The following is a 15,712-nucleotide window of genomic DNA, read 5'->3' as shown; positions in this document are numbered from 1 at the left end:
TACTAGACATTCTCTGAAGGGCCTTGGGAAGCGATGGGCCTCGTTTGTCCTGCAGGGATTGTGGCAGGATCAGTCCTGAGTCCAAGAGCTGGATCAGGGCTGGGAAACCAATAGCTCTGAGTTTCTAGACTTCCTCGGTCCTCAGTGTCCCAGCAGTAGGCCAGCAGGGCCTCAGTTCCAGTGCTCAGAGGCTGAGAGGTGCATGTGGTTTTAAAACAGCATCACTTTTCCCCAGGAGACGACTGAGATGAAGGGGACAGGGAAAACTAATGGCCCCATGCTTGTCCCTGGCTCGATGGGCTATGCCTGATCTCCACTGGGGGACTGCACAGCCACCTCCCCCAGCTGCGGCCTTCCCGGTGCAGAGATGACCGTGTGTGCTGTGACTGTGGCCATGGGGATAAACCAGATTTGAGGCTTACAGTACACCTGCCTGTTGGTCCTAATGACCAGGAGAGAGCTGTGCTGGGTGTATCCAGGGCATGATAGTGGCTAGAGAGGCCAGCCTGGGTAAGGTCAGTAACATTTCTAGATTAATCGGACGTGGGAGTAATGGTGAATTCAACCAGGGGGATGTGCAGCAGCAAGTGGATAAGTTGTGGCAAGCTTCTGAGCCTCGATTTCCTTATCTGAAGAATGAGTTGTGTGTAGACTAGTGATAATGCCTGGAAGCACCTAGCACCACCCACACACATAGTACGAGGGCCATACATGTGTGACAGGTGGTTTCTATGGCTGCAGGCACCTCTACTGCCATCAGAAGCATATCACTGTGAAGGGCTTCTCTCTGTGGCCCTCAGAGTCCAGACTGGGGTTCAGCAGACATGGGCCGGGACATGTGCATGGTAGTCAGTGTTGGGCTGGCCCAGTCTGTGGCTCCCTGTGGCATCCTAGAGGTGGCTGACAAGGAGGTGACCCAGTGGGAGGCTGCCCTAGGGGCCCCTGGAACTGTTGGGGTTCTGGGGGTACTGCCAGGCACAGAACGGGCACTCAGCAGTTCTCTTCTCTGGCCCAGGGTGTTCTGAGTGTCAGGAACCAGCAGGTCTGCTCAGGCACAGGGTGTGAGGTCCCACTTGGCACACGGCACGACAGCCTCTTCCCCTGCTGGATCATTACAGAGGGGGGCAGCACAGAGAAGGAAATTGGAAGGGCCTAGCACGGTGGGGAGTAGACGAGGGTGAAGGTGAACACAACTCTGCAAGGTCCAGAGGGACCTGGCCCTGGGTTCAGCCCCCGGACAGCTCAGCTGCCTGTGCCGTGACCTGGATCCCAGGTCCAGCCAGTGACTATGCACAGGGGACCAGCTGATGGACCTTGTTCTTCTCTAGGGGCAGGAGGGCTGCGAAGAGGGTCCAGACAGCCCAGGGAGAGATAGACTGGAGCTGCCTCAGACCTCCCCCTCACGTCCTGTGTGCAAAATGCCCTCCTGTGTCAGGCACTGTGCTGGTGCTGGGAATGCTGCAGGGGCAGGGGCTTGCGTCTAGCAGAGGTGTAATGACTGTTGGTGTTTGAGGACCTCAGCAGTGGTTATGAAAGCACATTGAAGGGGTGTGAGGCCACCTGCACAAGTTCAGCCGTGCTGGGGGGCAGCCCCTCCAGTCCCTGTCACTCTGGAACAACCCTGGATCTGCCTGGACCTGCCTGGATCCTCTGGGCAACCAGTGCAACCCACTACCACCCCTAAACTCACACACGTGCGCACACATGCAGCCATCACTGTGTAGAGATGGGCTCCGCCCTCTCCCTTTGTGACATCCATTCTGACCTCCTAGTCCAGCCGGCCCTCGGCTCTCCTCCCCCTCCTGCTCTGCTCCCATTCCTCCAGCATGTGGCCTCGGGAGACCGATGTGTGGATGGCCTCACCCCATGAGTCTGAGACTAACTGGGTCCTGCTTCTCCAGCTCATGCTTCTGGCCCCCCCTTTCCTCCAACAAGATTTAATAACAGCCCTTCTTTACTGAGCACTTGGGAGCTGGCATAAGCTGGGAAATTGCCGAGCTGTTTCCCAGTTTCCTTTCTTGTCCAGACAGCGTCAAGGAGAACACCTGCAGGGGGCCCTACGGCCCTGGGTTACAAGCTACACGTGCAGCTTTCAGCACAGTGCCTGGGACATAGCAAGCATTTAATGTTAGCTACCGCTATTATTTTGTGCATGAGAAAATATTTAGAGTGCATGACAGGAAGAATTATCCTCATTTATCCACTCAACTGCTTTGTTCCAGGCACTGTCCTAGGCACTGGGGATACAGCAGGAAGCAAAGCAGTGAAAACGCCTACCCTGGAGAGCTTACATTCTCCTGGTTTCTACAGCCACACACTCATGTCTTTGCTGTCAACCTGTCCCTCCCCTACTCTGCACTGTTCCCTGAGCCTCAGCCTTAGTTTCCTCCCATACTAGGGACTCCCTGAATTTCCATCTCCTTACTGATCCTCTTGCTAAGCTCTAGATGTGCTTTCTGCCTCCGGTGGTCCCTGCACATCTACCTTTGTGGACTCTGTGTCCTTCAATACCCAGCCTTGAATGCCGCTTCTGCTGCAGAGCCCTGCCCCGCCCAGCCCCCGCCAGACTCCTATGCTCTCTCAGCTGTGCCCCCAGGTACCATCACCTACAGCTGGGCTGACTTCACACTGCCTGGGACTGTCATTTGTTGTGTCTGCGTCCACCTGCACTCTCCATTAACCTGTGATCTTCACAGGTGGTGGGCGCTGGGTCTTAGTCATCTCTGGGTCCTGGTGACAAACAGGGCTGGGTGCAGAGCAGCTTCAAGGCTAGAATGAAGAGAGCTGGCCTATAGTGTAGCTTGGAGATTTGGGGCAAGAAAGGTCTGGGATTTTTTCTGTGCTCGCATCTAGTCCTGTTGTAGAAACCAGAAATGGGGAATGATTTCTGAGTTGTAGAATCCCAGAAGGCTGATCTGTGCTAATCCTTTGCCTTTGAAATGTTGGACTGAGGCCCAGAAAGGAGAAAGACCTAGCCCAGGATCACTCAGCAGTGAGAAGTTGTGGCTAGAATTCAGACCCCTGGCTTCCAGCCTAGTGTACTTTCCTCTTTGCTGAATCAGCCGTCTTTTCCTTGCTCTTTCTCTACATGAACTACCTACTACAATAACAATTGCTTATCCTGAAAACCAGCCCACAGTCTCAGAGCTCTGGAACCTCTCTTCTCCTTCTAGATAACCACATAACACTTTATTTTACCCTTTTGTCATAACAATTTCACACTTTTTTTTTTTAGTATTTTTTTTGGTAATTAACATTTAAATTCTTATAGAGAAATTAAGTTCTTAGTCTATTTCTGGGTTGCTTATTTTCTTCATTGAAGTTTCATGTGAAATTCATGTCTATCACCAAACTGTTCTAGTTGTTGCAGCTGTATATTTTAATATCTAGTGGGACTGGTCTTCCTCTCATTAACCTTCATTATCAGAATTTTCTTTGCTCTTCTTACCTAGGTTTTTGTTTGTTTGGTTTTTTTCTTCCATATAATCTATACCAGGGTTATCTAGAGGAATTAGGAGCAGGGGAATAGTTTATCCCAGGCTGCCCTAACCCTGGGCATTGACATAGGACAGTTGAATTGGGCACTCTTGACTCATGGCTCTGAAACTGGAAACGAGGACCGCTGGTTGAGTGAAATAAGCAAAAAAGGAAGTAGTGGCACCAACTCCCTGACCACTCCCTGCATTCCCCGCTGCCTCTTAAGTTGCTGTCCTGGGCGGGGCAGGATGCCCGCACAGCGTAGGCGTGCTCCTGCAGGTGGATCGAGATGATGTCGGTGATCACTCACGGACTGTGGCTCTGCCTGAGACTGGAGCCCCTCAGCAGCTTCCCAGTTAGGATGGGAAATCTAGGGGGGCAGATCTGGCTCATGTGTCCTCTGAACAAGTACCGCCTTGCCCTGCGGCACTGCCAGCTCTGGAGCAAGGGCCCAGTCTCCACCCTGAGCTCCTGTTGCTGTGCTGCCCCTCACTGCCCACTCTGCCACAGATGCCACCTCAAAAGCAACAACTTACCACTTACTAGCTTCTTTAGTCCTAAAAACACTCACTTGAGGTACACAGTGGACACCTAATTATAGCACAGACCCAACTGCTTTGGGAGACAAAATTTAGGAACCTGCCATTCTGGGATATAGGGCAGGATGCTGCAGTGTAGACGTGCTGCCCTGCAGCATGGGTGTAGCTGGTGCTAGTGATCAACACTGGCCAGCAAATCTCCGTGGCCACTTGGCTTTCTCATCCAGGCCCTGAAGTCACACTCTGTTGTGCAGCTTTCCCTCCTTGTCCCAAATCTCACCAAAGGAAAGCTGAAGAAATCCCTGTGCTTTATCCAGTTTCAGAATCCCCTTGCAATTTTCCTTTGAACAAAAGTCTCATTTAGGAAGAATTACTATCTTTAAAATAGTCGTCTTATCATGCAGAAATACATTAGGAATCTCCATTTATTCAAGCTGTATTTATAAATCGTAATCGCATTTTATAATTTCATATGGATCACAAGTAAGTCTCATTAATATTATTTTAAACCTTTTCACACATAGTCATGCCCTTGTAAATGAGATGTCTTTTTCATTTTCCTTTTGTAAACGATTGTTATTTTATATAGAAACGTTATTGACTATTTTCACATTTTTATTTGGCAATTTTACTGAACTTTCTGATTCTGGTGGTTTTCTCGTTGATGCTTTTAAGTCTTCTCGTTGATGCCTTTAAGTCTTCTCGGGTTCTGGGACAGTATTTTGCTTACGATAATATAAATCATGGGTCCTCCTTTCTAATATAGTAGACTAGTGACTGTTGGTCAATGCCACCCTCAGGAACCTTAAAGAAATACAGGCAGCTGAGCCCCTCCATCCTCGCTGAACCACAACCTTGAGCTGAGCCCTAGGCCTGGGCCTGGGAGGGTGGGGATGGGAGGTGGATTCCAGGCCCAGGAATCTGCCTTGCTGGAGAGAGCTCGGCTTGTCTCAAAGCAGACGGGTATGGCTGCAGAACAGAAAATTGATATCCTTTGTAGGAACATTTAACATTTTTAGTCTGCGAGCAAAGGGAGTGAAGGATTTTAAGCAGCAGATGCAAGGATAGATTTGCATTATGAAAAGATCACTCTCACTGCCATGTGAGAACAGACTGCAGGGGGGCCGGAGGGAAAGGGGGTGCAGATCATTATATAACAACAGCTAACTCATACTGCCTGTTTTAAGTGGTTTACATATATTAACTATTAAGTCCCCGGGACAACCCAAGGCGTACACAGGTAGTTCACAGCAGAGCCTGGTTTGAAACCAGCAGATCTGGCTCCAGAGCCCACCCTGAAGCCCCACAAGTTATCACAGATGAAGGTCGTGTGGACGAGGGTGGTGGCATTGGAGGTGGTGAGAAGGGGCCCTATAGAGGAGACACCCAGACCTGGGGATGGACTGGATATTTCGGGAGGGGGAGGGAGGAGGAGATACCAAGATAGCAGTTTCTCCACATATTTTTTTGGCTCTTTGGAGTTTTTCTAGGACTTGTTTACTTTCCTTTGGATTGTTCCTATGTGCTTATCAGCTGTACTGTTTTTCATGGAGAAGGAGGGAGGGAGGGACTTCAGACCCACTCGCCAGGGTGCATCCTACACTTCCGATCTATTTTATGGGCGTGTGACTGGGTGAGGGCTGAGCAGAGGCTCATCATGCCTTTTCTGCTCTGAGTGTTCTCTGCTCTCCCAGGGCTTAGGGGCAGGAGGTGAGGTATGCATGTCATTTTAATGTAAATTGTCTGATGAGGCTCTTGATCACGGAACCTTAGTGATATTGGGAGACTTTGACATTATCTAATCCAACCCCCTCATTGTATAGATTGATACATTGAGGCCAAGGAAACTGGGAAGGGACTTGTCTGTGGTCACATATACAGGGACTTAGATCTGAAACTCAGGATTCCTGACATACAAGACACTAATGGCATCTTCAGATCAAGTGAGGATGTTGGCCAACACCATCAGCAAATGTCTGGTCAATTGCGAGGGGCAAGAGAGAATCCCAAAGTCTGTCAGAGCCAAGAGGGTAGGGTGGGACACATTTCAGAATAGGTTGGGTTGAGCCAGGGATAGCATAGCTCAGACAGGCTGCAATGTTAGACGGGGAACTGGGACACAACACAGAGACCTGGGGAGTGTTCATGGCAGTGGTCAGGAGTCTGGGCAGGGGAGATAGTGACCTGAGCTAGAGGAACACACAGCCAGTGGCCCCAACTCCCCTCCTTCGCGGGAAGAGAGACTTCTGATGCCCGTTCTGAGGGCCACCCAGCTTGCCTGTCTCCACAAAGACCCCAAAAGTCTTCACAAGTGTGAGGGCTGGGACAGGGCCAATGGGCAGGAGGTGTCCAGGTCAGAATTGAAGGGCCTCGTCTGCCAAGCTGAGCCCCTGTCCTCAGGGCACCTACTCCCTGCCAGTCTGAGGGTGGAGGGCAGGAAGGGGAGGCTCTGCAGCAGCAGGGAGGGTGGTGGGAGCAAAGCACACAAAGACATGAAGAGCAGGTAGGCTGTGAGGGGACCGGGAGGCAGGGGGAGAGGTGCAGAGAGAGATCCAAAGGAGTGAGGAGGTAGACAGAGGCGGAGGTGGGTACTGCGCCACCCAGCTCACCAGTCCTGGGCACCACCTCACCCAAGGACGTCTAAGAGGGAGCTGCACTTTGCCTCGCCAGGTGCCAGAGCTCAGCTCAGACAGAGATGCTGAAGGGGAATCGATCCTCCCTCCCTCCCTCCTAGAGCCCAGGCAGGGCAGCGGTAGCGGGGACCGCCTGTTCTCGTCCTCATCTGTGATGGGCGGAGGCCCGGTGGCACAGGCCTTGGTGAGGCTGAGTAAATCCTGGCTGCTGTGACCACCTGCAGTGCTTATGCTTCCTTCTGTCTAATAGCTCATCAGGGTTGCTGTGAGCAATCAATGAGACAATGCAAGTTAGTGCTTAGCACACAGTGCCCGCCCTACTGAGGGCTCAATGAGTGGGAGCTCTAATTACTAAATGTTGTCACATCTCTGTGATGCTTTGCATTTTCGACACCGTGTTCACAGGCTCACGTTCCTTCTCTCAGTTCAGCTTCTCACACCCTGTGCAGTAGGCAAGGTGCACAGTTTCCCCACTTAACAGATGAGGAAACGGAAGCAAGCCTGGGAGAGTGGTCCCTGGTCACCCAGTGAGTTAGTGGCACAGAAAGGACAAGAATTCAGCATTCTTGACTAAGTCTTCTGTGTTTTCATTGCTGTGTGTTTCTTTTTATAAAATACGAGACTTCTAAAATTAAAAAAAAAAGAATTCTCGCGTTATTTCAGAGTTGAGCAAATTATAATCATCCTCTTTTGTCTCCTAACAGCCCTGCTGTAAAGAGTCGAAATACCAGAGAAAGTTAGTGCTAGAATGAGCTGAGAGAGTGTCCCACTCCCTGATTATCATGAGGCACAGAGAGGAGACATACTCTTTAGAGGTCACACTGCACATTAGCAAGAGATCCAGGGCTGGAACCTGGCACCAGTGCCCTCTCTCTGTACCCGCTGCTTCTATGGTCTTGGAACTTTTATGGCCAATTACAGAGTCAGGCAAACTGCGCCAGAGTCAACACAGCTTGACTCGTTCAGAATCTGATATTTATGAATCAACAACAGCAAAACGGAAGGGCCATGGAGCACAAAGATGGTGTGTTGGGGGTAATAAACTTTTTCAAATAGTTTAAATTGCATTTCAGGGACCGATTCCTCTTGCTAGAGAAATTGGCTTGTGAATTCAGAGCAGGATTGTTTAAAATACATTTCACAGTTTGAATAACTATGGTTTTCTTAGACAAGGGGGAAAAAACAGGTCAGAAACACAAACTCATAGGCTTTTCTGAAAGGTTACAAAATAAAATGTTCTTTGCTGGAGGATATAAAGGAAATGGCTCTCTGTTTGACAAAGGAGAGGGCTCTGCTAGATAAACCTTATGTTACGAACAAATGAGAGCTCTCTCCCTCTCTTCCTGATCAACTTAATTCCTTGTTGCTTATCTGCAAATCCAATAATGCTGGTAAAACAAACCCCTCCTGGAGGCTGAGCACAGGGGCCTGGGCGCTGAGGCTCAGAAGCCTCTTTCTATTTCTAACCTCTGCTCTGAGGTCAGCCGCCCTACGAGGACGTGTGCAGGAGGACTTGCTGGGAACAGAAGCTCCCCAGGCCAGGGACACTGGGGAGCCTTGGGTCTCCCTGCTCAGGAAATGCTCAGCAAGTGCCTCAAAATGGGTAAAGATCAGATACTAATGTTAAGGTTCAGCATCCTTCCCACATTTCCCCTGCCCTCCTCCAAGATAAATAACCAGGCTAAGAATTGCAGACATTTCTTGTGCAACAAGCATTAGCGTGTGCCTACTTGGGTGTCATCTTCGTAACATATCTTGTTACACTAGGTGACTAACGATATGTCAACCTGCGTGGCGTTAAAAATACGAGTGATTTATTTACCAAATCTGTTATGTGCTGCCAGTGTGTGCTTATTGTCTGTCTCCCCCAGCCATGTGGTGGGGGGATGGTGTTTATGCTGTTCAGGGGTCACTGGGAGGTCTCGGGAGCCAAAGCTGGAGCTGAGAGGAGGCCTGAGCACCTGGAAGGAGGGGCCACCTGGAATGGAGCATGTGGTCCCTAGGGTGGCATAGCTGATGACACTAGATGGTGTCTCTTTCACCCAGAGCAACTTTTCGTGAGACTATTTATGCACCTGCTGGTGGAGCTCTTTTATAGGGCATTTTACTTCCCTAAAATATTGTATCTCATCTCACAAACCTGGTACTGTCATTAAAAATTTCCTGTAAAGGATGCTTCGTGATCCATCCCATGAACATGGAGTTATTTACTTAACCAAGTCCCAGTTGATGGACATTTTGTTCCTCTCCCCCAGCCAACCTCCCCTATTAGCAATAAAACTTCGATGAATACCTTTGTGCATAAACTTTGACTTCACTGCATATTTCCTTTGGCTAGATTTCCAGGATAGGAATTAAAGAGTCAAAGGGCTAAAGGCTCTCATCATTGGTTTTCTCTAGAGCAGGGGTTCTCAAACTTTTTAAGCAGGGGGCCAGTTCACTGTCCCTCAGACCGTTGGAGGGCCGGACTATAGTTTAAAAAAAACTATGAACAAATTTCCTATGCACACTGCACATATCTTATTTTGAAATAAAAAAACAAACAAGCAAAAACACCCGCATGTGGCCCGCGGGCTGTAGTTTGAGAATGCCTGCTCTAGAGGTAGTTCTGTTTGCTCTAGAACTTTCAGCTGCCTGAGTTTGAATTTGAACTCTATCACTTATTATCTGTGTGACTTTGAGCAGATTATATATAACTTTTGTTGCTTCATCTGTAAAATGGGTACAATCATAGTTCCTACCTTACAGTGTTGCTGTGAGGATTAAATGAGAGAAGCATGTGTAACTGTTAGGTTGAATAGGCATGACTCAGGAGATGTAATCATAAAGCAAGCTTTATTTTTGTCTCCCGCAGTCTCTTTGAATATATTCTATGGGGCTGTTTTTCCCCCTAAAATGAGGTGAAATTTAGGGTAAGTCTAATTACTTTTCTGGCCATTTTCTGGTAATCAAATGTTGTCTTGTCAGTAATTAATGCATCCTGTCTATTGTAATAAAAAAACTCTTTGAACTTCAGTGTTACACCAATTCCTTTTGCCCAGCATGCTCTGCTGTGGGCCAGCTGCCTGTGGGGAGAGGGTCTAGCTGGCAAAGGGCAGTTCTGACCCTGTCAAAGGTCCAAGGAGGGAGGAGGGAGAGGAGAGGGGTAGGAAAATTCTTCACTGGCAATGTTCTGATGAGCCAGTGTCACATTTTCTGGGCCCTCTCTCGCACTGGGGTGTTTTCATTGGTTTGTGGAGACCACCTCATCTCTGAGATCTCTTCCTGTACCTCCCATGATGTGGGTGATGCTCTGTCCCCATACCTGGTCCTAGGTTCCATTCTCAGGCCCTGGGAAGCTTGGGCCCACCCCCTCCCTCAGTGTCCCTTCCTCCCACGAGGAAGCTCTCTTGGCCTGGATCTAAGACAACCAGAATTGGCTTTCATGCTGGGACCCACATCTGTCCACAGGAAACACTCATGCATTCTTTGCCCTGCAAACCCAGGAGCAGCAGCTCTCTCCCTGGATTTGTCTCTGTGGTTTTCTCCACTGTGGCCCCAAGACCACTGTGGCCACATCGGGATGCTCTTCTAGGGGTCTCTCTAAAGCCCCACTCTCCAGATTTGGGGTGAAGGTAATAGCACTCTTCACCCCTCCCACTTATTAGAGCTCACTGGACTCCAAGATTCCTCTCTAAAGTTCTTCCTAAGCCCCTCAAATCCCTTCTGTCAACCTCTGTCATATTTTGTATGGAAGGAGATGGGTGTCGGCTAACAGTACAGATCCACGTTTCCACCACCTCTTTCCCAAGAGGTGTATCCCACTTCGCTTTGGAATGTGCTGTCTGTTCACTCAGAGCCCTAACTGGAGCATGGACTGGAAGAATTCCGTCCCATCATCCCGTTGTCCACATCTGTTTTTATGAAACAGAGGAGTGCCTGACATAGAGCACACACTCAACAGTGATAGTTGTGTGTGATCCAAGCTCACGGGCTCTCTAGTTACATTCACTCCATAACCGTTATGTCTGGTCGATTCCTGTTACCTTGTTTTGTGCCAGTGGTCCCCAATCTTTTTGGCACCAGGAACAGTTTCCACGGACCAGGGTGGGGGTGGAGGGTTCAGGATGATTCAAACGCATTACATTTACTGTGCACTTTATTTCTATTATTATTACGTGGTAATGTATAATGAAATAATTATACAGCTCACCATAATGCAGAATCTAATGCCGCCACTGATGTGACAGGAGGCGGAGCTCAGGCAGTGATGTGAGCAATGGGGAGCAGCTGTAAATACAGATGATGCTTCCTTGCTCCCCTGCAGCTCCCCTCCTGCTGTGCAGCCTGGTTCCTAACAGGCCAGGGACCATACCTGTCCACAGCCCAGGGGTTGGGGACTGCAGTTTTATGGTTCCTGAAGACTATGCTTTTTTGTGAGTATATGTAGATTATTTGCTATTATCTTCAGCAGTGATTTGGAAAATAGACATATTGTTTTTCATTTTACTAGTGGTTACCCTGCATTTTTTCAAAGACATTGTCAGCCTACTTATCTCACTTAAATCACTGACAGTGATGGTATCTGTGTATTCTGCAGTTATCTAAATGAGAATTACAGAGGGTGCTATATGGCCACCTGCACTTATGCTACCATCTTGCCATGATGTCTACCTGACAGCTTTGAAAAGGCACCAGACTCTGTGTTAGGGTCTGCTCATCTCTGTCAGGACGTTCCCAATAACCATCTGGCAGTTTTCAATACTGCCAGCCTTGTCTCCCTCCCTCTATCCTCCCTTTTGCTCCTAATTATCTCTCTCTGAAGGTTACATCTGGGCAGGTTATGCTTGGCTTAAAACTCTGTAGTGGTTTCCTATTGGCCGTAGGATAAAATCCAAACTCCTTAGCCTGATGTTCAGAGTGACATATGATTTGGTCCTGTCTTAGCTTTCTAGGTCCATCTCCTGCCACATCAAACCACTCACCTGTATGACCATGCTGGTTTACATCTTAGTGTTCAAGTGCACTGGTCACATACTCTCATGTCTCCATGAAATAATGACTTTTCTCATATCATCCTCCCTATCTGGAATGCTTTTTTGTAAAAAACCCTAGCACAGTGCCTGGTCAATGTAGAATATCAGTAACTGTTCCCTAGCTTTCTTATCAGCCTGTCAAAATCCTATTCATCCTTCAAGTCTCACCTTAACTGTCATCGTTTTCCCCTCTTAGGTCAGGCTTGTCCTAACCTGACCTCCCTCCTTCAGTCCCACCAACTGCCCCTCCTCTGCGTCCCCTCACTCCCCATACTTTGTCCACCTATAGTACAAACCAACGCCTTAGTGCTGGGTACGGTCACTTCTTCCCACCTCCCCTGCCAGACTGAGAGCTCCCTGGGAGCAACCCTGCCCCCGATTCCAGTGGGGTCGCATTGATGTTTGGTTGACTTGAATTGCCGTCCTCAGGCTGCAAGGTCACAATGCCAAGCCACCAGGCAGGGCCCAATCTGAATTTTCATTTATTATTCATATTCCTTTGCTTCCGAAATTGACTAGAGGTGGCCCACACTCAATAAAACCATTACATTAGGTATAGAAAATATAAGGTTCCACATTGGAAGTGGCAAGGTGCCAAAATGCTAACCTTCTTCTCTGGGTGAACTGACCCTGCTGGGAGGGGTGCTTGCCCTGGGGCCCCTAAGTTCAGGTGGCAGATGTGAGGGTCCCCATGCATTCATACCTCCATTCCCCTCACAAACCATCACCTTCTTTGAAAATGCCTAAAATGCCGCAAGGAAATGTAAATTTAGAACAAATAACTTATCCTTGCAGAATTTGGGCAGGTGGTGAGGAAGTCATGTTGGGACTGCTGTGTGGCAGTGTTTCAGTTGAGATAACCTAGTTCCTGGGGCTAAATCTGTAAGGCTTAGGCCCTTCCTCAAGGGTCACTGTATAGTGCAGTTATAAAAATACAAATTTAACCATGGCCTAGTACCATACACATTATATGACTTTCTGGAGTCACTTTTTGATGGAAGCCAGGGACATAAAATGTCAACCAAGGAAGCCATTTGAGCGGAAAAACCCATTACAAGTTCTGAGTTAAGTGTGAACACTCACAGAACTCGTAGAAGCACACGTCTTCCCCTTGCACACACGTACACACCATCCAACAAATGTTCTTGTGCAGACCTGTTCAGACTGCAGGGCCGTCTCTCTCACACACACTCACACATAGTCAGGTGTACACTGGCATTCAATCTCATTCCTCCCCCAACACATCCCATGTGAACACACACCCACATGGAGTGACACACACACACACTCATGCCGACACTGGCACATAATTCCACAGGTTCCCCCCATCCCATGCACACACCCACCTCTGCAGGAAGAAACATGGAAAACCATCTTATTCCTGCACATCACTCTACCTCCAGATTTGGCTCCCTTAGGACAGAGTCTAAAGTGTCTATTTAATAGATTCAATTACTCCAGGCTCCTGAGACTTTCCAACTTAATTCTGATTGCTTTAAGGTGTCAGATAATTTGGGAATAAAGGGGGAAAAACAGCCTTAAAGTCTTGAAGGGAAAGTCTTCTAGGTTCTAGTCATCTATGACAGTAGGTGCTAATTGCAACTCAGGGAGAGGTGGCCTGGAGGGCGGGGCCTCCAGGGGTCCAAAGCTTCTGGCCTCTGGCTTCTAGGCAAGGTTCTGTCCTAAGGACAGAGGCCTCTGGGGCAGTGCTTTGCTGCTCTTCTGTGGCCTCCAAAGTAGGGACAAATCTTTCTGCTGCCCTTCCTGGGACCCTGACATGGGTGAAAATAGAGGCTCAGGCCAAACTCCCAGCAGGCCCCCTGCACCCCACGCCCAGGTGATATATTTTGTCTGTTCTCTGTCCCCAGTGACAGTGACCTCTTGGAGGTTAACTAATAATCAGAGGTCACGGTGTTCACAGAGCATCGATGCTGTGCCAGACAGAGATGGATCTGGCCTGTGCTATGCTCCAGAAGCCTGGAGAGAGAGGCTGGGGGGAGGTGTGTGTGTGCACCGAATGAACTGCCATAGGCAGGAAGGAGGCTGAGCATAAGGACTGTGGGCGGAGACCAATTGTGTGTGAATGCTGGCATCACCATTGACCAGCTATGTGACATGGGCAAGATCCTTTTCTTCTCTGTGTCTCAGTTTCCTCTACTGCAAAATGGGTATGATAATGGCCCTGCCTCCTAGGATGGTTGTGAGGATTAAATAAATTTAAAACATGGCACCTAACACAGCTCCTGATGCTCAGCAAATGCTCCCAGTACTTTGATTATTGTGTTTTATAGCTAATGGGCAAGATAAGAGGCAAGGCTAAAAGGCTGGGAGAGTCCTAGGGTGGAGGTCCTGGCCGTGGCCCTAGGACAGCAGGGCCTTCCCGCAGCCCACCTGGCTGTTGTCACACTCCTCCTGCCCAGTCAGCAGTCACACGGCCTATTTAGCACCAGAGGATCCCCACACGGACATTCATCTGGCATCGCTGGCGCTGCTGAATCCAGGGTGCACATGAGGACACCCACGTGCAGTGTGAGGACTGCGCCCCTCGGCAGACCCCTCCCTGAGCACCTGCACCGCACTCACAGGCCCCTGGCCATGCCTTGCTTTAAAGTTGGTCAGACTCACAGCCGGGACCTCATTAGCACACGGAGACCTTCAGGTGATCTTTGTTGAGAGGTGTTTGCCTCCCATTAATTGCAGCACCTAGAAAGGGCTTTGGAGGACAGAGAGATCCTGGAACGACTTCAGCTCCATGGCTTCCTAGCCTTGTGTCCTTGGGCATCTTAGCATTCCTGAGACTTTACTCTCTGGGAAATAGGGATGAAATATTTGTCTCTCAAGGCTATCGTAGAGATTAAATATTAGAAATTTCGTAAGCTGGCAACGCAGTAAATATTGCCCATCCCTTGATGGCCACAACTTAGATAGGAAGGACGCCCTGCTGGGAAACACCTCCTTTACTAAAACCAAAGACAGAGGTTATGGGCTGGGCGGGTGTGGGGGGGATGCGGGGAAGGCCAGCCTCCAAGCCTTGGTCTGGAGGTTCCCTGGGATCTCTTCCTGCAAAAGCGAATTCCTTCTACACCGCGCCTGCCCCCGCCCCCGCCCCATCCAAGCAGCTGTCTCCCTTAGCGGAGATCGGTAGGCCAGGTAGGTAGGTAGGGGTTTGGTCTATCCTCGTTTCACAGAGAAAGAAACTGGGGCTCAGAGTGGGGACCCGCCTAGTGGCAGCGGGGCTATTAGCCGACGGTGGGCGCCGGCGCCGCGGCGCATCTGGGGCGCGGACACGGCGATTTCGGGGAAGCGGGCGGGGGCGCTCCGGGGGCCCGCGCGGGCCTGGGGGTGGGGTCTCCGCCGCGCGGGGCGGGGCGAGGGAGCCGGGGCGGACGGCCGCTGCCACGCAGCGCTCCCGCCCTCGGCGCGATTAGGGCGCCGGGCGGTGCGGGCCGGCCTTCCCCGCCTCCACGCGCGCGCACGCCCGCCCGCCCGCCGCGGCCCCGCGCACTCCCGCCGCTTCGCCCATCGCGCCGCGCAGAGCAGGCAGCCGCTCGCCGAGCCCGCGGCCGGGGCCCTGGCGTGCAGCGCGGGCCTCGGCGGGGCCCAGCGCCCCGGCCCGGGAGGATGCGGCCCGGGACGGCCGGGGAGCTGAGCAGGGCCCCCGCGCCGGCCCCCACGGGCCCGGTCCTCCAGAGCCGCAGCCGCCGCCCCGCCCCCGAGAGACATGACTTCCAAGCCGCATTCCGACTGGATTCCCTACAGGTACGCGGGCGCTGGCCCCCACCTTCTCTTCCTCTCGGGGGCGCAGGCCCAGACCACCGCCCTCCAAGGCCAAGGGCATGGGGCAGGGTCGACGGTGCCGGGCTAGGGACGCCTGCCACCCCCAACTTGAGACGTAGGGCTGGCGGGGGGCGGGGTATACCTTGCCTGGGTGCAGGGCACCTATACTCTTTCCACCTATCCCAACACTGGGGGCGCGGGTGGGAGGCGCTAGTCTTTTCGACCTCAACTTTGAGGGCTCCTGCGGACTGAACCCGCCTGCCCTGCTCCA

At 50.7% G+C, this 15,712-nt stretch overlaps 1 protein-coding gene across 4 annotated transcripts in view; it reads left to right on the top strand.

The window, feature by feature from the left end:
* The window catches only part of TUB (TUB bipartite transcription factor), an 85,263-nt gene that overhangs the window by 45,467 nt on the left and 24,084 nt on the right, over positions 1–15,712 (top strand). Inside the window, exon 1 of one of the 4 annotated variants that reach the window (XM_076002205.1) lies at positions 15,296–15,423. The exons of 2 other annotated variants lie outside the window; for them this stretch is intronic. In XM_076002205.1, the coding sequence (XP_075858320.1) occupies positions 15,386–15,423 (38 nt within the window). In that variant the 5' untranslated portion in view covers positions 15,296–15,385. Of the gene's footprint in view, positions 1–15,295; positions 15,424–15,712 lie in introns of those variants that run through there. One more of the 4 variants, XM_076002207.1, reaches the window with a different exon arrangement.

The sequence above is a fragment of the Microcebus murinus genome, chromosome 4 (genome assembly GCF_040939455.1).
Source record: "Microcebus murinus isolate Inina chromosome 4, M.murinus_Inina_mat1.0, whole genome shotgun sequence".
Classification (NCBI taxonomy): Eukaryota; Metazoa; Chordata; class Mammalia; order Primates; family Cheirogaleidae; genus Microcebus; species Microcebus murinus.
Note: the sequence above shows the minus strand (reverse complement) of the source record. Positions and strands in the feature narration are given on the sequence as shown.